At 38.6% G+C, this 25,103-nt stretch overlaps 2 protein-coding genes across 7 annotated transcripts; one reads left to right on the top strand and one right to left on the bottom strand.

The window, feature by feature from the left end:
• Window positions 1–11,466: 11,466 nt before the first annotated feature.
• Window positions 11,467–13,673, top strand: LOC115676929 (protein BRICK 1). Of its 6 annotated transcripts, XR_008814880.1 has the most exons (4): window positions 11,467–11,712; window positions 12,200–12,346; window positions 12,486–12,519; window positions 13,414–13,673. XR_008814880.1 is itself a non-coding variant. In XM_056305096.1 (3 exons), exons 1-2 carry the CDS (start codon window positions 11,580–11,582, stop codon window positions 12,322–12,324), a joined length of 258 nt encoding a protein of 85 aa, XP_056161071.1. In that variant the 5' UTR covers window positions 11,467–11,579; the 3' UTR covers window positions 12,325–12,346; window positions 13,414–13,673. The 6 variants fall into 6 exon arrangements, 4 of the variants coding, with proteins under 4 accessions (XP_056161071.1, XP_056161073.1, XP_056161072.1 ...); XM_056305096.1 differs by lacking the exon at window positions 12,486–12,519; XM_056305098.1 differs by lacking the exons at window positions 12,486–12,519; window positions 13,414–13,673 and adding an exon at window positions 12,875–13,396.
• Window positions 13,674–14,462: 789 nt separating this feature from the next.
• On the bottom strand, window positions 14,463–23,431 carry LOC115676925 (nodulation receptor kinase-like). The gene is made up of 15 exons (XM_030599960.2): window positions 23,213–23,431; window positions 22,158–22,659; window positions 19,374–19,837; window positions 19,106–19,274; window positions 18,856–18,927; window positions 18,675–18,743; window positions 18,495–18,566; window positions 18,312–18,383; window positions 18,043–18,215; window positions 17,589–17,815; window positions 17,333–17,459; window positions 17,191–17,259; window positions 16,118–16,307; window positions 15,746–15,878; window positions 14,463–15,021 (listed from the first exon to the last, which is right to left on the bottom strand). Exons 1-15 carry the CDS (start codon window positions 23,301–23,303, stop codon window positions 14,674–14,676), a joined length of 2,778 nt encoding a protein of 925 aa, XP_030455820.1. The 5' UTR covers window positions 23,304–23,431; the 3' UTR covers window positions 14,463–14,673.
• Between the last annotated feature and the right edge of the window lie 1,672 nt (window positions 23,432–25,103).

Here is a 25,103-nt window from a genome sequence, read left to right as displayed (position 1 = left end):
CATCATGATTGGATGTTTTCGCACTTCACAAATATATAAGAGGTTATGCATATACCGTGGACAATAATAGATAATTGCTTCATGGAGCATTATGTGATGTTTGTGTTGTATTGCCTTTGTATTTGGCTAATGATAGGCCGGTGATAGATGTTATTAGACAATTTTTATGGGAGTTGTGAATTTCTCTATTAATATTAGCTTTGTAGGTTTACTAATTTGGCTTTACTTAGAGATTCCTTCTTCTAGTAAAACTCCACTAGTGCCTGGAAGTTCATAGCTACTGTTTTTCTTTTGAGAGTTATCAACCTTTCACAATAAGGAGAGGAGGGAGAGTAGCAAGGAGCGCAAGTCAGCTTTAAGTAACCAACTCCACCTCGTCAATGTTTTATCATTTTTCCCCTTCAATATATAGCCATTTCATTGTACATCATCATTACATTTTTTAACTTAAGATACCCACGTAATTTTTTTTTATTTGGACCTTTTGATTCATAAATTTTCATGATGGATGAATAGATCCCAATTTTATCATTTTAATATTACATTTTATTGATTATCATTCCAGTGCTCATAAGTCTTTTCCTTACTTTTTACTATTTTAATATGTTTACAATATGTAAAGTTGTGGTGTTCTATATTACTCCAGCTTATTTGCCCTTTCCCAGTAGTTTTTTTCGTAAGTCTTTTCATTACTTTTATTGTGTTATGTCGATAACTTTTTTTTTTATCCAGCCGATTTGCGCTTTCGTAATAGTTTTGTTATTCCCCGTTACTTCGTTTGCCTGTTAGTATCTATATTGCGATTTGAGTTTTATGTAGTCATGTCCGTAACCTGGGAAGAGTCATTATTATATGACCCTTGAACCGTAGGGATACCTTGATGGGAATTGCAAAGCACTATGAAACTGGTGAGAGTCTCCCAGAGGATGTATATAGAAAGCTCCTCGCAGCTAAGACTTTTCATGCAGGCTCCTTAATCCTTTACCAGGTTACTTCCCACTAACCAAAACTTGTTTTGCCTTGTCCTTTTGTACTTATGTAGATACACTGCTGACGTTTTAGGCATGAACTGCTCATAATTTTTTTTCCCTTCACCTGTGGCTATTTTGCGTACAAGAAAGTGGTACCATTGGTGTAAAAGAAATGTCTTCCAAAATTTTCTAGTATTTACTGTTGGTTACTTGAGCTGACTGGTAATTAGCTGAGACCATTCTTTATTCATTAACTATAATAAGTAAATTACCTTGGGTGGTTTCGAAGGACATATATACAAGCTGACAAGTAGATATAATAAGTCCATGAGAGCCTATGGACAAACTGCTGCCTATCCTATCAGCCTAAATCCAAAAAAAAGTATCAACTTTAGGTCGAGTGACAATTCTGACCTGAATTTTTTTTTATCTCGTAAAAAAGCACCAACTTTAGGTCGGTTGACAATTCTGGCCCTAACCTTTTTTTGTCTCGTAAAAAAGCACCAACTTTCACTTAAATTTCAAATCTGGCCCCCATTGATTTAGAACCATTAATTATTCAACTTGATTATTCCACCTCAGCAATAAATCCACATGACTTGCTGATTAGATTTAAAGCACTATTGATTGTTTTATTTTCTGAGCCATGGCTTAAAGAATAACGGTGAAACTGTTCGTCTCCTTCACTTCACCGGCAAGTAAAAAATATATCAAAATTGAATCTCTCTAGCCAGATTTCATCGTAATCTGAAGCTGTAGATCACCACCTGTCGACAGATGCCATGGACAAAATCTACCAAGCTCACCACTATAACCTTTTTTTTCAAACAAGGGTGACTTTATATAGAGAGTCAACGGCGGGCCAGATTTGGGGTAAGGGTAAAAGTTGGTGATTTTTTATGAAACAAAAAAAAGATCAGGCCATAATTGTCACTTAACCTAAATTTGGCGCTTTTTTACAAGAAAAAAAAAAGTTTAGGCCGGAATTGTCACTCGACTTAAAGTTTGTACTTTTTTTTGGAATTAACCCCTTTCCTATCGTACCAACTGTAAAATGTTCATGTCGTTTAATTCTTCCCCTTCCAATTTAACTTCCTTGGTCTTTTCCCTTTTACATCTTTCACATGGTCTGGTGCCAATGGTTTCCTTAGGCTTGACGAACCCCCCACTAAGGCAATTGTAGAATAGGTCAAGCCAAGTTCTTCAGCTTTCTGTCTAGTTAAGGAGCAACTGAAGATGATTCACCATTTCATTAGCTTCTTACTTTCTGGACTTTTCAAATAGTTTCCGACGAGAGAATGCTACTCTAGTAGGCATTGCCCTGTCCGTAGGGGAATCATCTCACATGTACTTTGTCCTTTGTGGTACTGCATTGATTAAGAGCTTAATGCTACACCTCTTGTTTATTGAGGTTCCACCTTTGTCTATTCTGTTTGTGGCGATTTAAGTATACAAGTTTGAAATGATAAAACAAAAAGGAGAGGACTCCATATCTCGTCATATCATGTCCATATGACAGTGAGGAAGCGATAAGTTTACTTGTTCGTTTAACCTTAGTGCAAGCATGGTTTCTACCTTGCTGTTTTGCTGTAAATCCTTTGAAAAGATGCAGATCGAATTATTCTTCTGGAGAAGATCATTACCCATTGATTGAATGAACATTAGCAAAGTAAAATCAAAGAATTGGGAAATCGGAAACCGTATATGCTGAAAAAATTGCTCTCTTCAGGAATCATACTAATATAGATTTAGATATGACTTGGTTGTTACAAACATTTTCTGTCTGTGAACCTTCTCAGGTAACATATGCAAGTGTAGATCTGCAGCTTCATAAAAATTATGTTCCTGGTGGGTCAGAATCTCTATTTGATGTGTATCAAAGGGTTTGGGAAAAAACCCAGGCAATGCCTCCACTTCCTGAGGATCGATTCCTTTGTAGATTCGGCCATATATTCTCAGGTTTGTCTTCCTAGAAATCAAACTGTTTCTTCGAAAGTATATATACCTAATTGGATCATCTAAATTTTACGCGGCTATCAATATCTTGCTTTTCACTTATGTTCAGGTGGACATGCAGCTGGTTATTACAGCTACAAGGTATAGGATATTTTCTTCTGTTGGTTATACCCGATTCCCTTTGTGGTTTGTTTGTAATAGATGATGAAACAATAACTATGAATATAATATGTCCCTTTTCCTTATAGTCGTTGTCCGTTCTTAGTATTGGTATATCCATAATCGTGCTTGAGATTGATTTATTTCATGATGTGTGTGGTTCTAACCCTAAATGTATTGGTTTTCAGTGGGCAGAGGTGTTAGCTGCAGATGTATTCTCTGCATTTGAGGATGCAGGTTTAGATGACAGCAAGGTATGTCCGAGAAGTTGTGGACATGTTTGAAATAAAAATATGCTGCTAAAAAAGCACATTGGTCCTTGTGTTTGCAATTCATGTTAGGTTTATGCATATGTAAAGCAGTGATACTAATAAACACGCGACATTGCCTTTTCTTTCCCCTTATAGACTACAAGTGAGTGATCCCGGTGAACATCTGAGCAAAGAATAGTCGCCTGGCCGAAACTGATTGGTCTGGATACCGTGTATGCTTAACCACTAATGTCCATCACTCTCTGATGACTGTACAGTGTACACATCAGGCAGGCCCCAGACCTGTGAGATTGCATACTTGCACTCTTCCAACTACTGCCTCACAACAATGCCTTATAATTCTTTCCATGAATGGGTAGGTCCCAAATCCTGTTTTCATACCCTTTCAGCCTCAATGGATGGCTTATTTTCATTTCTCAGCTCCAGTGGAAAGCCAATGTGGTCCCTTTTTTATGCATAAGCATGGCCTTGTCACTCCCGAAGCTTAGCAAAATTGATTGATTTCCATGAGATCAAACAAGGACGAAGTGATCAATTGACAAGGAAGCTAGTGAGATGCTTTACTTTGACATGTTTTGAGTTTGAGGTCGCTAGTTCATCAGCAAATCTCAAATATGGGTTTCTCTGTTATTAGTGTCTGATTTTTGCTCTTATGTTATCTGAAAGCCCCCCATGGGGGATAGCTGCCCCTTGATGTTTGTGTATGTCCTGCTCGATTCGTTTCTTTTTTCAATTGCGAGATGCATAGCGCCAAGAGTTAAACTGGTTCAGTAGATTCTCTTCATGTTTGATTCTTTTTCCAGTTCTTGGGTTGAAAATTACCAACCTGAAAGTATCAGTCAGGTTTTAATTACCAACTCAAGTCTAATAGGAAGGTCCATTGGACCTTGATAGCACATAGTAAGGCCATCACAGGACGGAGACAAAATCTTCTAGGCTGGTGTTACGGTTATCTTTTCTTCATTATTAATTCTTCTTTGACTACCTATGTCCAGCGTCATTACTTGTCAAACAAGTTTTTAGAAAAGATTGCACATGGACAGTCTTGTTGTCTTGTCTAATACTATTCAATTATTAAGCCCCCTCTTCAATATTGCTTTTCTTTTCGTAGTTAATTGTTGGTTTTTATCGTGATCGCTTGAGCGTGGTTGGCAGGCTGTCAAAGAAACAGGGCAAAGGTTTCGTGATACGATTCTTGCTGTTGGAGGTGGCAAAGCTCCGTTACAGGTTCGAAAGTTGTACTATTGCATCATCTCCTCTATTTGACGTCTCCCAGTGTAGTTAGTTTTACTTGATGTCCTTACCATGCCAATGCTGCTGTATCCCAGGTCTTCATTGACTTTCGGGGACGTGAGCCTTCACCCAGCGCATTTCTCAGGCATAAAGGCCTTTTGCCAGTTGCAGCATAATGCTGTCCTAATGGCTATTTCTTTTCATATGGGCCGAAAGGAAGGTTAGGATCCTGGACAATTTTCAAGTATGCAGTTCACAAATGGTTCATGCCAACCATAGTGATTCGACCGTTGAAAATAAATTTCCAACTCAGTGTATGGAGAAACATTCTTTTAGCCTTTTCACGCCTTTAATGTGCATTAGTCGGCAGAACGGTGAATACATGTGGATTAAGGGCAGACTAGACAGTTTCTCATTCTAAAGACTTTTGATGTTTAAAACCTGAAACGGCCATTTTTCAGTATCTTGGCATTCTTTATTTTGTTTATAATAATGATGGAACCTCTAGCATGACCCGCTTGTTACTCGAGAGTGTTCCACGCATAAGATCAGCTTGTACATGAGGGTTACATGGTAATGCTATCTTTCTCGTTTTAAGATGGCCGCATGAGAATGGCGAAGAAATAATTGTAGACAGAAAAAAGGCACTAAAATGGTCACGGTTGTTCAGAAAACGAGCTTTACTATGAGTTTGTCTGAATATATTGACTTTGATGATAAAACTTTGATCACTTTGTAAAGTTGAGTGTAGGTAGGTTATAGATAGGCATAAGGACACGAGAAGTGTTAAAAGTTCGTACGATGCTCACTTTAGGGCCAAAAGATTTCGTTAGTTCACTTAAGTGACAAATCGGAGAAAAGTCAATGCCTCTGGCGAGAAATTCCTGCCAAAAATATTATGTGGCTTTTATAATTAAAACATTAACATGAGTTGGCATATTTTTTTAAAAAATCCAATCCACGAGGACGTGCAAAACGACGTCGCCTAATCCAACGTGGTTGGGTAGGGCTTAAACGACGCCGCACCACTCTCCATGCAAAAAACAATGTCGTACACAAAGAACTAAATAGGGCGCCGACCATTGTTCAACGTTTGCTCGCCGTCGCACTACTCTCCCTACACTATAGTTCGCTCCCATCACCGTCGCTCGCCATCTTCTCTTAGTTGCTCAGTTGGAGGGAAAAATTAGGGAAATTAAGACTTGGACGGAAAAATTCGGGTTCTTGGTGCAGCCGTGGGGATGACGGTGCTAGAGGAGAAATTGCACAACGGTGAAGTTGCCATTGTGGGGACCTCAATTTGTTTTCAATTTGGTGCTAGCTTTGTTGCTTTCTGTCCACTAAACAAAAATCGATGAGTCATTATTTAATCAATTAGGTGCAATTGTGAGAACCTCCATGTGAAGTTATCGTCCTTTCTGAGTTGTGGTCGCAAAAGATAATTATTTTTATTTTCTTGGGTGTAGCGTCGACATGAGGTACCCTATTGTAGCCATTACTATTTGCTATGGTAGCAAATTTGTTATTGGTAGTGATGAGTAGGAATATACTGGTAAAAATGAATGTATTATCTTGTCAATGCAAGGAGGCCACCATATATTGATTTCGTGAGGAATATTATAGTGCTATAGTTATGATGCAAAATTGAAAAATTGCATTATTGTGTCCCTCGGAAGAACTTGAAAAACAGTTTGAGATACTTCTATGATAATAATGGTAGTAGGGATATTGTTTATCATTATCTTCGAAGCGAGGAAGCTAAAGTGTTTGTTGAGTATTACGGTGATGATGAAAATGATGAGAGCACAACGTGGTTGATTTTATATTACACAGACAAGGGTTGTTTGAGTTGATAAATGAAGATTTTTGGTGTATGGCCTTCTTTAGTGAAGAATTTAAGTGCGATATTATTAACAACAACCTCAGTGAAGCATTTGGCAGAATCGTAAAGGTCAGGTGCAAACCAATCATCAGCATGCTTGAAAATATAAGAGTTATTGTCATGACTAAATTGCAAAGAAAGAGAGATGAGGCTGCAAAGTGGACTAGAGAGTGTGGTCTTAGGATTGCGAAGAGATTTGATGAGAACATGGCTGCTAATAGATTATGTCATCCTATTTGAAATGGAGATAATGGATATGAGATCATGCACAATACTAATAAGTATGTCGTCCAACTAGAGAGAAGAAAGTGTTCATGTCGAGCCTAATAACTAACTGGAATTATTTGTGCACATGCCATTTGTGCCATCTAATTGAAGCAACAAAATCCAAAGGATTACCAACACGATTAGTATAAGAGAAGTACATATCTTGCTTCGTACCTGTTCATGTTGCAGCCCATTAGAAGTAACAAATTCTGGGAGCCAACAAACTATGAAGTCCTTCACCCTTTGCCACTAAAGAAGCAAGTAGGAAGGCCAAAAAGGAAACGGAGAATGTAGGAGGGGGAGATTACAAGTAAGAGGATGTAGGACTGGTGCAAAGATGAAGTGCACATATTGCCGTAAGGAAGGGCACAATAAGAATGGTTGTGAATTGAAGAAGCAATATCAATAACAACGGTCATATGTATGGGTTGATGTAGGACCAAGTGCATAGCCAACTCAAGGCCTAGCTAAAGGGCCTGTTGTAGCCCTAGGTGCACGACCATCCCTTGATTCAACTGTTGCACATACGAGGAGAAAATATCTTGTAAGTTGTACAATTTATCTTTGTGTTGTTTTATGAGCCGATCTTAACAAAAATTAACTTTGTTATGTCTTTCTCAAGTGATAAAAAGACCAACTGCATAGGCTACTCAAATTTTTGAAAGTAAGGCACCACAAGGGTCTCTTGGCAAAAGGATAAAGCAATATCGTTATGGCCTTTATATAGACTTGAATACTGTAATGGCTATTTTGAATGTAAGTTTTGTCGGTCTTGTGCATTTAATTTATGGTATCTGACTTTGTTGACAATATAGTTATATTGTTGTAGCCTGTGAGAAGTTTAGAGGTGCGCATCTCTTAAGGTGGCCCAAATCAAGAGTCAAGGGTTGCACCCAAAATAAGAACCCAATCAAGGTCAAGGGAGCACAATCCAATAAAGATCAATCAAATAATGCTCCAAAATGGACGACACAAGCAACACGTCCAAAAACAAGAAGGGTAGCTCCAAAGAAGAGTGCTTTAAAGAAAATAACATTGGGTGCAGCTCTAAAACAACCACCAACAAAGAACTCAGCACCAGTTTCATCTCAATGAAATGCTAGCAGCTCCAAAACAGCCACCAACATTACTACCACAAAGCCAATATCATTTATGGAGAGCTTCTATCAAATGACTTTACATTCTCCTAGGGAACCGCTAAAAAGAAAATACATAAGACAAGAAGGCTAATACAATAACCTGCACATCCAGATCCGGTTAGAAAAAGTAAAAAGATTATGAATCGAGCCAAAAGTCCATCAAAAGAAACAGGAATTGGGGGGTTTTGCATATTAACTGATAGGAGGGTGTTGGATATAATATTTATTTTTTTGTTCGAATAGAAACTTAAAGGGATTGATATTGACTGTTGGGTTTCTGCACATGATTTTGTTTGGGTTGGTTTTAAGATGTTTGGTGGAAGGAGAACCTTGATTGATGGGGGTTGATATTATTTGGTTTTGAGATGTTTGGTTGACATTGTTTGGTGGGAGGGGAAGCTAGATGTTTTTGTTTAATTATTTAGATTGACTAAATGTAAAGAAGCAGTCGAATGTCAATGGAAAAGATGTTTATTTTGTCTATCCTTTTACTAGTTCCATTTTTTTGTCTTGATTTTGGCTTGGTTATGTTGGTTTGTGCTGGCACCAGCTAGCTGGTGCAGTTTTATGCTTGTGCTGCACTTCTTTTTGCAGCTAATGCAAGCACAAGGCTACACCAGCACTTGTATGTGTTGATTTGCGCTTGCACCAGTCAGCTGATGCAGTTTTATGCTTGTGTTGCACTTCTTTTTGCAACTAATGCAAGCAAAGACTGGACCAGCCAATTGGTCTTGCTGGTTTGTGCTTGCACCAGCAACTTCGTACAGTTTTGTGCTTACACCATCACTTATTTTTGCAACGGTTGCAAGCGCAAGACTGCACCAGCACTTTTAACAAAAATTGTCCTTATGTATATCCAAGACACACTAGCACGTGTATATCCAAGTGTGTTAGCAAGCATATGGTCCTCATATGGTGATACCAACATATCAATTTTTAAAAACTTGTATAGCACGAATGATCACTTTTTAACAATAACTGGCACTAAAGTGATAACTTTCAACAAAATTTGGTACTCAATGTTCACTATTTACAACTTTTTGCACTCAAATAATTACTCATGAACTTGTTACCATTCGTTAACTTGACCAACATTTGTAGCAAAAATTGCAACAAACCCGCAAACCAACATTTCTAGAAACAATTGCAGCAAACTAGCACAAGATTGAGAATACACAACTAAGCAAGAGAAATCGTTATTTTCACAAAGACTGAATTCCAATCCCATTGCCACCAAAAGACTGAAAATTGTAGCAATAAAGCTCATGGGATCACATGGTAAATAACCCATGCTTAACTGAATTGCAATGCCATTTCCACAAAAAGCATATGAGTGTGTAACAAACCAACATTTCCACAAAAAATTGCAGCAAACCAGCAACACAACTAAATTTAAAAATTACCCCAATACAATTACATATTTCACTGATCTTCAATTATGGTAGACTGAGAAATTTCTTCTCATTATTTCACATTTGAGCATAAAATAGGCCAAACAAGATAACAACAATACAATCTACGCTTAATAACATTTTCTTTCACTTTTCATCTTTGAAACTTCATTCTCCAAATGGTTGGCCAGATATACTAAAGCCTTTATTTCTGCTTACATTATATTATTCAACTTGTTTGTTAATATAGGTGGAGATTGATGTCATCCTCCAAGAAGCTCCAAGATCACCTCTATCGCTCGACCTAAGAATTCGCATGGACCATTTGAAATATTTGCACTTTGGGCCTTTTCTATACTTGGCGTATCCATGAAATCTTCTCCTAAGATTCAACCGAGTCCAAGATGTTCTTCTTGGAATTGATATTTTGGACTCGGTAGCCCACAATAACAGTAATATTAAGCTTTTTCTTCCCTTCATTGAAACGAATTTGAGACGTTCATGAAGCTCCTGCTCTCCATTTGTAAGATTAAGCTATTAATTTTGGGGGCAAATCAAATTAGGGTTTTGGTTTTCGGTTGAATGTTCGTTGGGGTTTCAAATTTGGAAATTTGCTTCAACTTCGCAATTTAGGATTTTTTTTGGGACAAACCTTCTAGACGGCGTTGTTTAAGGGTTATATGCTGGCTAGACAAATCGGCGAGCCACATCGGTATGAGAAATTAATAAATTATGTCCACGTCGGATTTTCGATGACCTAAATCGGAATTGACATTTGAGTAATCGTTTTTTTTAAGTGGCACTTAAATGAACTGAAATGAACTTTTTGCACTAAACTAAGCACCGTACGAAACTTTTAGCACTTCCAATATCTTTATGCCGTTATAGTTATTATTTTATCGTCAAGTCAAATTCTACTGGCAACAAAGAAGCAGGAAGAGCAACCTCGTTACAGCTGATAAATGACAAAGCCAAAAGGCCCCAATTACAACACAAAAAGCCTATATCTATCCATTGAAACTTGCTGAGCAACTTTCGGACATTTATCAAGTCAACTTTGTACGGTTCTCTTAATTTGTGAAAACAATTGAAGCAGCACTAATAGAAGTAGTACTAGGAGATTGTAAATAACCATTCCTAGCATGTTGACTAGAATAAATGAAAGCCAGCATTCCCAGAGAGTTCGAATAATAGAATATGGCGGATCTTTACCTCCAAAGTTAGCCACAACCCAATCAACTTCCAACACATCCAGTCAACTATCCCTCTTGATGGAAAAATTATCCAAAAAGTCATAAATCTATTACACTTTTACTAATTCAATCATAAACTTTTTAATTGTACCGATTGAATCCTAAACAATTTTATATTTTGCCAATTGATTCCATCCAACTAAGTTTGGTTGGAAATCGCTAACGTGGACATCGACCCTCCCACGTGGGGCCAGCACTAATGTGGACCTTTTTAATAATATTTTCATATATTTTCGAATTTTTATAAATAAATTTATTTTTCCCTTTTTTTTTTCTTCTCTTTTCTTTGTTTACTTTTTTTTCCTAAAAAGAATAGAAAAGAAAAAAAGGGAAATATAAAAAAAATTGAAAAATATTAAAATATTATTAAAATTGCCTACGTCGGCATTGACCGTATAGTCGTGTCACGTAAAATGGCCGACGTCCACGCCAGCAATTTCCAACTAAAATTGATCGGATAGATTCAATAAGCAAAATGTGATCATTATTTCATGGAAAAGCGGACCGAAAATGAAATTCGTAACACAGGCACAAGCGATTACCAAATGAGATGAATGAACAAATGTAATGGTCAGTGACCCTCATCGCCCGGTTTCTCACCCCCCGTCCTTTTTTCAGTTATTTTTCAATTTAATTTAAATAAAATTATATTAAAAAGCATATTCGAACCAAAGCGACGTCGATTTAGCTTCATATTTCATGTTTTAACCACGTCACCATAACATAATAAAGAGAAAATATTAAATAAATCCACCTTAGTATTTGTCGTTAGTCAAATTGAACAGAATTGACGGAAGAAGTCGATTATCAAAACTTGATTGAAAATTTTTATAAATATTAGGACTCGATTGTGTTTTTAGGACTTAAAACTTTTGGTAACTGTCTTTTCAGCTGTGCCCCGAATCAGCTTCGTGAGTCGTAAAATTGAAGGCAAGAACATCCTCTCAGTCGTAAAACCGAAGAAAACTTCACTCCCTCGCCCCCCTCCCTTCTCAATCCCAGCCGATCTCCAGCCTCTCCTCCGATCTGCGGTAGCGGTCGCGGTCGCCGAAGCCAATGGCGAGAGCGGGAGGCATAACGAACGCGGTGAACGTGGGCATCGCGGTGCAGGCCGACTGGGAGAACCGCGAGTTCATCTCCCACATCTCCCTCAACGTCCGCCGCCTCTTCGACTTCCTCGTCCAATTCGGTGCGGATCGCGTTCCCATGCCTCAAAGGGTGTTCTTATTTGCTTGAATTTCGAACCCTCTTTCTTTCTTTCTTTCTTTTTTGTTGGGTTCTTGCTGGTTCTTGATTCTTTGCCCTGTGAGTGAAGATCTGGGTGGATGATTGATTTTAGCTGGATGCTCGGTTTCATGGTCTGGGGTGGATTAAGAGATCGCGGGATAGTGTTTAAGCTGCTTTAGACTTCGCTATACTTTGATGGAGTTGATTCCATGAGCTGACACCAAAGGAATGCAGCAACTTTCTTGCATTGGTGATGTCTGAATTGTTTGTTTATTTGAGCTCATGATGGATGTGCGTTGATTTGGGTTCGCCTTCCTTGCTTGTCGTTTAACAGAAAAGAAGGAGATTGGTTGATTAGGATGTGGATGGGTTTTTCTTTTTTTTTTGAGATCTTCAGGCGTTGGAATTTGTATATTTTCCTCTAATGTGGGTTATACATCCGTCGACAGAAGCCACGACCAAGAGTAAGTTGGCATCGTTGAATGAGAAGCTCGATCTCTTGGAGCGTCGTCTGGAGCTGCTCGAAGTCCAAGTGGGTACTGCATCAGCCAATCCAGCCCTTTTTAACCCTTGAAAAGCTGGTCTGATGGCATCTTGTAAGCTCTCTGTTATCAACAAATTCATGGGTCTTGTGTCCCACTCCGAAGAGTAGTGGACCGGCTTGGTGCTTTTAGTTTGATATACGAGTTGATGGGTGTAAAAAAGTTCTTACTGGGGATTGTGGCTTATTGGTAGGAAGCAAGCATGGAGGACTGCTGTAAAATCATTTGTAATGTTCTGGTTTATTAAGCAACTCTCTGATATGTTATTTTGTGAGACTGGCTTCTCTCTGTCTGAACATTGTTCATCATTTGTATGATCTGTTCTCATTGATATCTTTTTCGTTTATAGCAATTCACTTGTAGGCAATCACGTCATATCCATGTGTTTTCTGATTTTTCTCCAATTGTTGTCAAGGAACTCTATCATCAGATAAGAATCACTGAATTTGATCGGTTCTCGAAATTAAGACGATGAAACTGATTATTGTCAAAGTGGTCATTTCTCTTAAATTATGCATGATGAGTTTTGGGTTCTATCAATAGGTGACAGAACAGACTTAATGCAAAGTTTTCACTTTACAGCCAAAGAAGTGCTTACTAGACACTAATCATAGCCTTTTTGTGATGGAATTACTCTGAACCATCTCACGCTCATATGAGGTCGTCAATGAATTGCCTTGGCGAAATTTTGAGAGACACAACAGCAGAATGATGTTACTCTTGAACGGACGTGTGTTTTCAACATCTCAAGTTGAATGCTTGTTAGGATTTGGTACATCATCATTCAAAGGAGTAACTTCTGTCTTCAAGGTGCAAACTAAATGAGGAATTTGCTTGGCTGGATAAATTGCTTCTACAAGCAATCTTAGAATTTGTGTTTTGTCTCACTTTGGTGTTAGCGGTACCATAACAGTTGTACTCTCCTCAAACTCTCAGGGCCCCCCTCGTGCATGGGACTACACTGGCGCTTCGTTTCTTTTGAATTTCACTTCTGATTTGTTTCCTGTACTTGCAACTTTTGATCTCTTTCCAGAATTGGCTTTTGTCTTCTGCCTTGAGCTTCGGATCAAGGAATTTGCAAGAAGTTTGTAATTTTTGATTGTCTATTGTATCCACTTCAGGAATTTGGAGCTCTACGTATATGATTCGACAATAAGCTGGCTATTAGCACATTGGACTTGATGGCGAATTGCGGTTTAAACTATAATGGCTTGCACATCTGAGCTAAACCAAACTGGATTTGTTTTTCAGTCAAAATAAGGGATGGTTTTCTCTAGATCTTCTGCTGATTGGTTAACATGTACCCATTGGATTTGGTCATGAAGAAGGATACTTGTATTCAGTCCATAAGTGTATAATAGAGTTATAAGTTGGAAGTGCAGCAAGCATTCTGCCAGAAAATGGGACTATCTAATGCGGATGCGATCGTGTGAGCCATGCTCTATGGGCTGCCATGGCTTCTTTCTTGAAATGTCAATATGTTAGTGGTATTGTCGGCTATGGGTTGTGAGTCCCTGGTCAATTTTTCACTGTAGTGAGGGGAGACAAAAATGCACTAGGTAGGTGTAGGTTCATTTGACAGTTATCATGACATGCAATGATGAGCACATACTTAAATGAAAAGTTGCTCTCCACATAAGATACAGTGTTCAATCGTAAGATAGTCGAATATATTAGACTGAATTTAGCGAGTGTGCAAAATTTGCAAACTTGCTTCTGCAGTTCCATTGCTGTTAAAAATGGCTGGATTTTGTTGACTGCTAATACTCGTATCAGCATTTGAATGCTTGGGACTTGACGACGATGTGCTGGTAATGTATGGGTCGTTTTAGTTTGTAAATAGCAGCATCAACCAGTTGAATCTGTCAAACGGTCGAGTTTTAAAGCAGATTGCCATAAAAATTGTTTCAGGTATGACTAATGTAGTACATCAAGATAAGGAATATGGTTCAATTAGATCTTACTAACCTTCTCACGATTAAGAGTGTAAATAAGCCTTAATTGATGTCCTGAAAATTTTTTCCTCGAACATGAATCATTTGCGCAGTGACGGATCTATTACATCATCATTAAGGACAAGCCTAATAATACATTCGTTCAAGGTAGGTCGTTTCAGTTTATGTTCATTCATCTTATTGGTGGATAATGGATAATTGGGTCAGAAGTACAATTTCAGCAAAAATTCTTCATTGCTACACCAAAAGACTGACAAGAAATGGAGCTAATCCATTACAAAGTACTTGAAGTGAACTTTCTTCGACTTTGAGAGAGTTATTTTGCAAACTCTCCCCTGCACATGAACATGGAGAGACATACCCTTCAGTTTTCATCTGCTCCTCTTCTACATGGTTATGAATAAATTTTAAGCAGTTACGAAATTTCTATCTAGGTTCTGGAGGAGCCAAGGGCTGTGAACTAAGAGGCGATGGTTCCGCCACTTGCTCCTGGGTGGGGGACAGAACAGCCTTTTTCTCAATAATGATTGAGAACCGGTTGGATCCACCAAAGCTGTCGATGGACTTCAAGTATTCGGAGGCATTGTTCTCTATGATCAGAGCATCCTCGAGCTCTCGCACGATGTCGGCCATGCTCGGCCGGTTAGCCGAGAAGGACTCAATGCAGGCCAGCGCCACTTCCACCACTCGCCACATTGCCTCTGCATGGTACATTCCCTTTATGTTTGGATCCACAATTTCCTCAATCTTTTGTTCCCTTATGTAGGTTTTTGCCTGCATGACAATGTGATTCTGTTAGCATGTTCTTATGGAGGTACAAGCAACATTGATATACTGACAATTTGATAGAGCCAGGAAATATTATTAGTCAGACCGACAATGTAAAATGCATTTGCAAGTAATAAGATTAATTTGACGATATTGTGGCCACTGGATACATTGTAAAAGACACACCGGATCCCTTTAGAAGTTCCACCAAAATGACACTTCCCCCCCTCATGTCATGTAGCAAAAAGAAAAAAAACGCCTTTTGCTTTCCTAATATTTCTTGAATTTAATTAACTTTGTCTCAAGTACGAACTTGCAACTATTAGCAGAACGATCAAACTTCCACATGAACTCTGTTGTGGTCATTAACTAAATCAATGGGGGATTATACGAGATTTGACCTAAGTGAATGGTTGGATAGTCTAGTATTATGAAAAGAGCATATAAACATAAAGAAACTTGTAACGTCTCAACTTCTTAATTTGCATACTCTCATCTCAACTGATGAGTTGACTCAACCAACAGAATAATCAAGTTAAACATTAGTTCTACTTTTGTCAGCTCCACAATTAGTTGATTCATTGTTCCACAAAATAAAAGATTTGGTGCAACAACTGTACATACTTTGGGGGTGATAGCAGAGGTACAAGGGATTTTTGAAGCTAATCTGCAAATAGTAAGTGAAGTTTTACAGTTTCTAGCAACTAAGATCGTAAATGATATAGCATACCCATTCCACCAAGCTCCATTCATTGCGCGGCCTGTGTATGTTTAGAGGCTCTCGACCGCTTATGATTTCGAGTAGAACCACACCAAAGCTGAAGACATCACTTTTTGCTGATAAATGCTGGGTTGAGTAGTACCTGAATCATCCAAGCAACAACGTACTGTCTATCAATTTTTGTAAAAGACATTACCCCTTGATGCCTAAAATGCATAAACGATGTACTACATATCAGTGCTTGAAACTTCTTTTTCAGACCGTCGAGATCACACTAGGAAATTCCACAAAGATATTCGACCATGACTAGTCCTAACTCTTTTTGTTGATGGAAAACTAGTGTACCCTAACCCAAACAATGAAATGAAAAAGAAAGCTTACTCTGGATCTAGGTATCCCGCAGTCCCCCTTACTTCAAGAGAAACACCGCTATCCCCTTCTTGTGGCGCGTACTTGGAGAAGCCGAAATCTGCTACCTTGGCGTTCATGCTTTGATCCAGGAGTATGTTGCTCGATTTGACATCCCTGTGGATGACGCAACGCCCAGAGAAAGTGTGGAGATGTGTCAAACCTGAGAAGGAAATAGAAACAAGGAAACGACTGTTTTAGGCGATGGTTGTGAACAGATTCGCGAATAAAGTACGTTAACACATTCATTTTCCAGGGAACTCTCTTCCTACGTTATCAGCAATGAGATACTATTTTATTCTCTGAGCCAGTTCTGGTTGTTGGGATTATCATCGGCGCCATACTGCCACTTTGTTATTCCATAGGATGATATTTAAACAGTAGCAGATACCATTCACCAGGTGGTCGCATCTAATTCTTCGGGAAAGAGCATGTCGAGGCACTATACTTCCAGAAGATCGCATGTTAGGTTGGCCACACGTGCAATTAACTTCTGTAGCCTATCAGAAATCAGTGAAGAAGCTTTTCACACATTTTTGAAGCATTCATTTTTACTGACTTAACTGCAACTGTTAAGAAAAGTCATGCCTACAAGTCTTGCGTAGTGTCCACATGGCCTTAGGATTACTAAATTCGAGTTTTAAGTGTCTGTAGAACCTTAATCGCAGTTGTTCCTCCTGTAGCTTCTAAAGTACGGAGCCATTGCAGCAATGGTATAAAATACTGACTGTGTTTCCAGCAATACTTAGATGAACGATCGGTTTGTATGAACATTTAGTGGCAACCAAGCTGTTGTATATATATTAAACCTTAATTTTGACCCATGGGAAATCATTTTTAAGTTAGAACTGGTGTATCCTTGCAATGTCTAATCAGATACTGAAGATTTGAGTCTATGTTAAACTCCTATCTAGGACCAATCATAAGTAGAAAAGCGAGTTATGCTAGACGTATAAGCTCATGTTCTTTATTCTGATAGCCAAACACAAGACCAATACAAGAGAAAAAAAATCTTAACAAGAAGATGGTCCTCCCGAATTTCTCACCCCTTGCAGCTCCAAGAGCAATAGAAAGTCGGGTTGGCCAATCCAAGATCTTTCTCTTCGAGGCCTCACCTGTCCGAAAGACCATTGACTAGTTAGTTATGCATATGAGTCACCAGTTCGAAAGAGTTTCGAAGAGAAGTACCGTAAAGGCGATCTTGCAGAGAGCCATTGGACATGAAAGGATAGACGAGGATCTGCTGGTCATTCTCACAGGAAAAACCGAGCAGAGGGACCAAATTTTCATGTCTAATAGCCGAAAGAAGGTTTAGCTGCAATAACAATTTTTTAATGAAGTTTGATTTGTATGCAATCCATATCAAAATGGTAGTCTATTTCCAATGTATAGGAGGATGCAATCAGTCCTGCACTGTTTGGATGGATGAAGCACAGGAAATTACCTCATTCTCGAACTCGCGAGTTCCTTGGGTTGAGGTGGCCGATCTAACCTTCACTGCAACTTCTTGACCATCTTGCAGAGTACCACGGTACACAGATCCAAAGCCTCCTTCACCTATAAGGGTCTTATATTTCTGGGTAGCGACCTCTACGCACTGCAAAGTAAATGTCTGAATGGATATGGATTTCAACACAAAATCCTCTGTGCTGGGTATTGATAAAACAGCATCTGCAATTTCAGTTAAACCTCATTCAGAAACCAATCAACTTGACAAGAAGAGCTGATCCAAAATGACTGAATTGACATGTTTGTCGAACTCAACAAGTTAGTTAATTAACTAGTCCAGAAAGTGTAATCCACATGATTGCTAGATTGAATGAATCAAGTTCTTTCCTACTTCCAAATCTAAGTATTCAAATGCATGAGTACAATGGGAAATCAGAAAGGCAACTCACTTTTCTTTATTGAGTATTTCTTCATATCATATCTCTTGAACGCAGACTTTCGTCGGTAAAGGCAAAAGATAAGGATCCCCAAAGCTATAGTAAGGACAGATCCACATGCAACTGTGCCAATGACAAGTCCCTTTTTGGAATTAGATGGTTCCACGTCTATGCATCTTCCATGACTGTACAAACATGCCAACAATCGGAACCATTTCATCCTTTTGTCTGCAACATCAATATTTTCAAATGCCAGTTCTTAAAGAGAAGAATAGTCATACTCTGTGGTAAGTCTCGGGTTGTTGAAGCTAGCTGGAGAAGCATTGATAAAATGTGGATTGCAGCCAAAATATCTGGAAGATCAGAGTTGCCATGTAATGTCTTGAGGGCAATATGATCTCCAATGAGACAGAATTTTATCAAACAAGAAACAAATCGTGATGGAAATGAACGAAAGGACTCACAATGTTGTCAAATTTGGCAGCGAAAAGAGGGATGCTGGAATCGGACCCATAAGGTCATTTCCACGTACATCTCTGATAGATAAATTTCACCAGCCAGTCAACGAAGGGCACACAAATGTTCAGGAGTAAATCACTTATTGAGGAAAAGGAAAATAATATCAAGCCTAAGAGATAACTTACAGTGATCTCAACAAGGAGGATGTCGGAAATGGTGGAATTTTTCCAGTAAAAAGATTGTAGCTAAGATTCCTAGAATGAATCAGAACTGCAAATGTTAAACCACTTGGACAAAGATGTCATACTTAAAAGCAATCACGGGAAAACACAACAAGCAGAAAGATTTGAGGGACTTGATCCTTACACTTCATTCAAGTACACTAGCTTGGCAATGCTCGAAGGAATCGAGCCACTGAGGTTTTTCGAAGAAAGAGCCCTGAAATCACCACATATAACAGTTTGTATCAGTAAGGAGAGTAAGGGAAAGGAGAAGCTTCATGTGTCCTGTTCGAATGCCAGAACAACTTGAAATATATGAGGCAACTAAATAGCATCAAACAGATCATCAAGCATGCTAGAGAGACATCTTTTGATGAAGCCAAAAGCAGACTTACATCTTGGTCACGACCAAGGAGCTGGTCACAACCGAGGAGCCATTAAAGTGGTCACAAACCAGGCCTTGCCAATAAATCGGGAGGCATGGGTCGCCCCACCAAGTCGCCAACACCTCACTCTCGCTATTACTCAGCAAAAGCTCTTTTTTCACATCCAACATCGCATCCACTGAACAGACAAAAACCAAACCAATGAACAGAAATATCATTGTAAGAGTCAACAAATATGTCAAGATGGAGTAGAGTACTGACTCTGCTTATTACTTACCATCTCCTTGCGGACTTTCTTGGACCCATGAGTGCACTTGCAGTATCTCATAGGCATTGCAAAGGGGTCCTAATACAACGGACTCATTAGAGACCTTAGCCAGTGTCAAGTTCAAAGACCCACTTGCTGTCACATTCAGGGCAACTTCACTGTAGATAGACCCTTGACCCTGTATGTCAAACCCACTCAGTGCCTTCTCACTGTTGACGTATATGTCAAACACTCTTTGCCCAACCCCAATGCTGCTGTTGAGCTCCAGAAAGTAGAGGAAGATTGTGTAGTTGTATTGTATTATTTCAGGGTCATTGCTCAGAAGAACCAATCTGTCTGAACTGGTCATTGCTGTCCGAAGGACTTTGATGGGTACTCTTGTGGGGTTGTGGAAATCTGTGGTGGCATTGATGATTCCACCAATCGGGTTTGCTTCTGATTTCCAGATTCTGTCACTTGGGTCATCAGGGTACCTGAAAATTAAACAGAAGAAGAAAAGTGGTGCATTTGAACACTCGCCCACGCGAAATAAGAAACGACAGAAATGTAAATTGGAATTTACTATGAACAAGAGCTGATTACTCAAAATTATTCTCCACCAAATTTCCGTAGAATTTGACTAAATCACAGTTGTGCAGTGACATCACGACATAAGGAGCCGAAGTTTTGGCTCCAAAACTAGTCAGGTTTATTAGTTCCTACAAAAACTAGGAACTAGTTCCTACAATTTGACCCAAAAAAAAAACAAGATAAGTGAACTAGAAGTCATTAAACTTGTCATGAAAATACAATGATTTCCAAAAACTTTCAAAAAGTGCAATCAAGTTTTGAAATTTGTCACGAAAGTGCAATCGAGTCCCAAAACTTTCACTACTTTTAAAAAGTGCAATCAAGTCCTAAAACGTGTCACAAATATGCAATCAAGTCTTAAAACTTGTCAATTTGGTGCAATTTGCACTTTTTGAAAGTTTTAGAACTTGAATGTACTTTTTAAAAGTTTTAGAACTCAATTGCACTTTCGTGACAGGTTTTAGGATTTTCAATATAATTATCCCAAAAAAAATATAGTTCCTACAAGACTGAATTTATATAAGGTTTTCTTATTCGTATTGCGATCAGGTGGCGTTTGAGGCATCATGCCAATCATATCTCATGAGATTAGTCAAAGACAAGTCATCCATGTTGATAAGACATTCACAATAGATTGTGTCCTTGTGATCTAACTTTTAAGAGATTAATGTCAGATAAAATCCGAATTAGTAACGTCACGCTTCTTGCGGAGCAAAATTTCAATCGCTTTACCACTTAGCTTCTTAGGAATTTGAACCATTTCATTTTCAACTTGGAAAATAGATATTTGTCCTTTGGAAGACTATGTTTATCACCACATATATGAATCCCTAACATCTCCCTAAAAAGGGAAATTGGACGGACGCTATCTTTATTTTCCTAAAATTGCAAAGACACTACCATGTTATCTGAAAATATACTCTTACACATTGTCTAAACCTATTCGAATCAGAATTGTCATGGAAAAGGTCTCCATTGTTAACCATGGCATGGAGAAATCTTGTTGGCCATAGTATATAACAAGGGAAATAAATAAATAAATAGAAAGAATGCATTTTCTCTTTAACTAGTTAGATAAGTAAAGATTAGACGCTCCTACAATTTTAGCATATTCCTCCAGGTTATAAAGAACTTCTAATTTCACTCCAACTTTAGTGTTTTCTACGTTCAACCAAGGAAAATAAATCACTTTAAACTTTTCATTGTGATGAATCTTTCGGCAACCATCACTTTTCATTTGCTAGAATGTTTGGTACGGTTTAATGTCAATTAACCATGTGATAGATTCGGTGCGAGTGCACCAAAAAGTAGGAAGCCCTACCAAATTTTGTACCTTGAGATTGGGCTTACTAGCGAACTCACGTTAAAGTCAATGTAAGTCCTCACTTAGTGGACTTTATATCTTCTACGACATGCAATTTATACTAACAAGTTTCTGGACATGTTACATACTAAATTACGATTTGTTTCAGAAATATAGGGTCGAAACGTAGGCAGAAATTTAGTAAGATGAGAATGATTGAATATTGCAAGGTATAGATTTATTTAACTGCAAGGTATAAATTGAGTTAATGCACCCTTAAATCAAGAAAAATTGCACCCCAAGTCTTAACCTTTATGTACTGAATGTAATTGAGTCTTTAACATTCAATTGGTTCAATCAAGTAATAAACCTTTACAAAAAAAAAGTGTAATCGAATCCTAAACTTTTCAATTGATTCAATTAAGTCATCAACCTTATCGAAAAATGGAATTAAATTCTAAAATCATGCTGAATTTGAGGTTGCCACATAAGCACTTTTTAAGTGAGACGTATGCATTTTTAGGTATTGTTCATTGACGGAACTTGATTGCTATTTTGGAGAAGGACTAGAGGTTAATTGAAACAATTTAAAGGTTTAGCACTTGATTATCTTCCATACACAAGATTTAGGACTTCCTGTGCAATTTTTTTCCTTAAATATTGATAGTGTCATTTGAATTAAAATGTAAGGATATGAACCATTCGATGTAACTTCTACACAAATCACTCATTTATATTTCATTGCTTCTTAATCACATCTCTTATTGATGGCATGGAGATTCATTGTTCTTCATTGAGTAATTGCTATTATGCCCCTTAACTTTAGTCTTGGATAAATTTGAATGACAGCCTCAAGTCTTGGATGATTCAATGGAGATTGATTTGGGGCCGAATTTGATAGAATGTATGAATAAAAATACCTGATGTCTTCTCCAGTACTCCCCAAGTTCACCCTCCTAATCACCTTCATGACAGTACTTGAATCTCCATTCAAGTAATCTGAATCATTCAAAGGCCTCAGCTCAAGCTGTGAAATGTATGGATCACCTTCCTCCTTCCACAAGCAAAAGTCCACATAGCCTTTCCGCGCCCGGAAGATCCCCTCCACCGCCGACTTGTTCGCCGAGCTCAACACCGAGCTCACCAGAGCGATCGGGGTGACCCCGATCAGGACTTCGAATGAAGACGACGCCAATGAGTGGCCGTAGGAGAAATGGGCCCTTACAAGGTAGTCCTGGCCAGGCACGAGCGTCGTCAATTGGTAGCACACCTTCCCCCGGCCTACTATGTCGAAGGTCCGGATATAATTTCCCTCGCTGCATGTACGTCTGTCCGGGAAATAAACGTCGTCGTTCGTCCAAACGATCCCGTTCGTGTCCGTCGTCGAGTTTGCTATTGCGCAGCAGCTTAAGCTCACAAAACCTGCATCAAGTGCGCAAGCATTCTTACCAACTTTACTTCAAGGAAATTTTCCGAAACTAAACTGCACAAAGCGTCGACATTTTGTTGAGTTAAAGTTGCTTGGAATCGGAAATGAAACAAGCAGATCTATGTCCGATTGAAATTATTTGGATCCTTGTTCAACAGTAAACTCTGGCAGCAAGAGACTTAAACCCTTTACCGGTTGGAGCCAATAATCAGATCCCTAATCATCAGTGATTAATTAAAACTAAAATTCGGGAAGGCCAATTTCTTCATAGAAACTTCCCTGCGATCCACCAGATTATAGTATAATCGACCTCGAATTGCGCACTTGTAATGTAATATTAACCTAATGACATTTCGCATGACATGTGACCGCAATCAACATTGTCTGAACTGAATCGCCTAAACAAGAGTCCATTTATTCTAGTACAGAAACATTGGCATTCCCCATGTGGATGAATACTTTCTATAGGAGTAATTACTCATAAAACTGAAAATTATACAAGGAAATAAAAATAAAAAAGATGAAGGGACACTAAGGTTAACTCACCTTGTTGGGCAGAACTTGATTGAACAATTGCAAGGAAGCAAAAGGCAACAAAATTGACCAACCCCAGTGCCCAAACGGTCCTCTCCATCATCCTTTTATGCTAAGCATGAGCCACCACTCCATTGGAACATCAGATTCATGACCCAAGATCAGCTCACTTTTCACAACTTTTCCATATCAAGTTCCACGTGATCCACCAACTCCACCACGACCCAAATCATGCACTTGCTCAGACTTCCTAGAGAGATAGGTCGAATTCGCAAAATTCTCAGGATTTCAGATCCGAAAGGGGCGACGAGAAAAAAAAAACGGATCGATCAGGTCACCAGAAAGGTTGTTCACGCGTCGCCCGTGACCTCTAACGGCTGAACCGTCTTGCCGGGCGAAAACGGGGATCGAATATATGGCCGGAGTATGGAGAGAGGAAGAGGTTGATGAGAAGGGTTTGACTTCAGGATGTGGGAATTGCAGGAGCGGAGGGAGGAAGATGAGGGAGAGAGGGAGAGAGAATTATAATAATCAGAATGTACCAAATTAATAACCTTATACTAAGGTTTATAATAATTGTGCAATTTAGTGACCAATCTTGGTGTGTTCTTGGAGTAGGGTGAGGGGAGTTTGTGGGGTATTTTATAGAGTTTTGGAGGGAAATGATTGGGCGGACCAACCTTTCGTCCTCGTCCCTCTTCTTGTCTGTTACCTTGGACGCAACATCATGGAAACAAACCAGGTTTTTCTTCTTTTTTAAGAACTTTGTATTAGTTGAAACCGTGTCAGAGGTTTAGAATCTTTCCTATGAAATGCCTGACCTTCTAACTTTCAGGCCTGTTGTTAATAGTCTAGGCGCAGAAAGCTCTATCCCTTTTGGCACGTTAGGGTTTGGAGAACGGTGCCTCCTGAAGGAAAAAAAAATATGCGTGTAATAATTAATTATATTTTTCTAAATTTTTCATATACAGATCATATCTATGTTCTCAGGAATTCTCCACATGTTTTTACAAAAATTTTATGTCAATTTGTTGTAGCTATCTCATAGAATTCATATGTAAAATCCTGGAATGCTGAAATAAACTCAAAACACACTTACCTAAGATTATTTCGATAAAATATTTTAGTACTTTTATCGTACTAGATGGCTTTCTTTCTTAACGATGGGAAAAGATATTAATTAAACCTTATGTCGAGAGCGGTGTACATTTTGCCTCCCTCCCTTATAATTCTGGCCGTGTCACTTGATTACGATAATTGCGTTGTAAAGTTGTACGGTACACCGAGTGTACAATAGAAGTCAAGCAAACTTTTCCCTTTTTCATGCGGTGCTATTGGAAACATCATGTACGTGTGCATGCAAAACCTCGATAACAAAATGTCGAAGCATAAGTAAGATGAGCTCTTGACTGGCTTTAAAAACCTAACAAAGCTAGTTAAGAATTAAAAGGCAAAAGCAAAAGATTAGACACTGGAAGCAAAAATCCCCAGTGTGACATATTAGAAATAGAGTTGCTAGCCATGGGCCATTTTTTCTTCCATTAGGAGGAAAAATCGCACTCTCTTATCTGACACCGATTAGTATATCCTAGTTGGTATATAACTCATTAGCTTAACTTTTTGAACAAATAATCATTCTCTCAATATTTGAAGATAATCTTGTTAGGTCCAAATAGGATACCAAGAGAAGGTTCAAGTGAAAACTAAAAATGTAAAACTAACCCCTTATTCTGAAATTTGATTCTACGCGCAAATGAACTGGCAATTGTAATGGTGGGAATTAAATAATTTGGGGAAAAAGAAATTGCAAACAAGATTTATATATAGAGGTTCGGCTTTAGGGTGCCCACTCCTCTTCTCCAACCCTAGCAGCCCAAATAGGCCGAAATGCACTAATTTAGTG

This window comes from Syzygium oleosum, unplaced genomic scaffold (genome assembly GCF_021117445.2).
Source record: "Syzygium oleosum isolate NSW1041296 unplaced genomic scaffold, Sole_v2.1 Sole_v2.35, whole genome shotgun sequence".
In the NCBI taxonomy this organism is placed as follows: domain Eukaryota; kingdom Viridiplantae; phylum Streptophyta; class Magnoliopsida; order Myrtales; family Myrtaceae; genus Syzygium; species Syzygium oleosum.
This window is presented reverse-complemented; position numbering and strand designations above follow the sequence as displayed.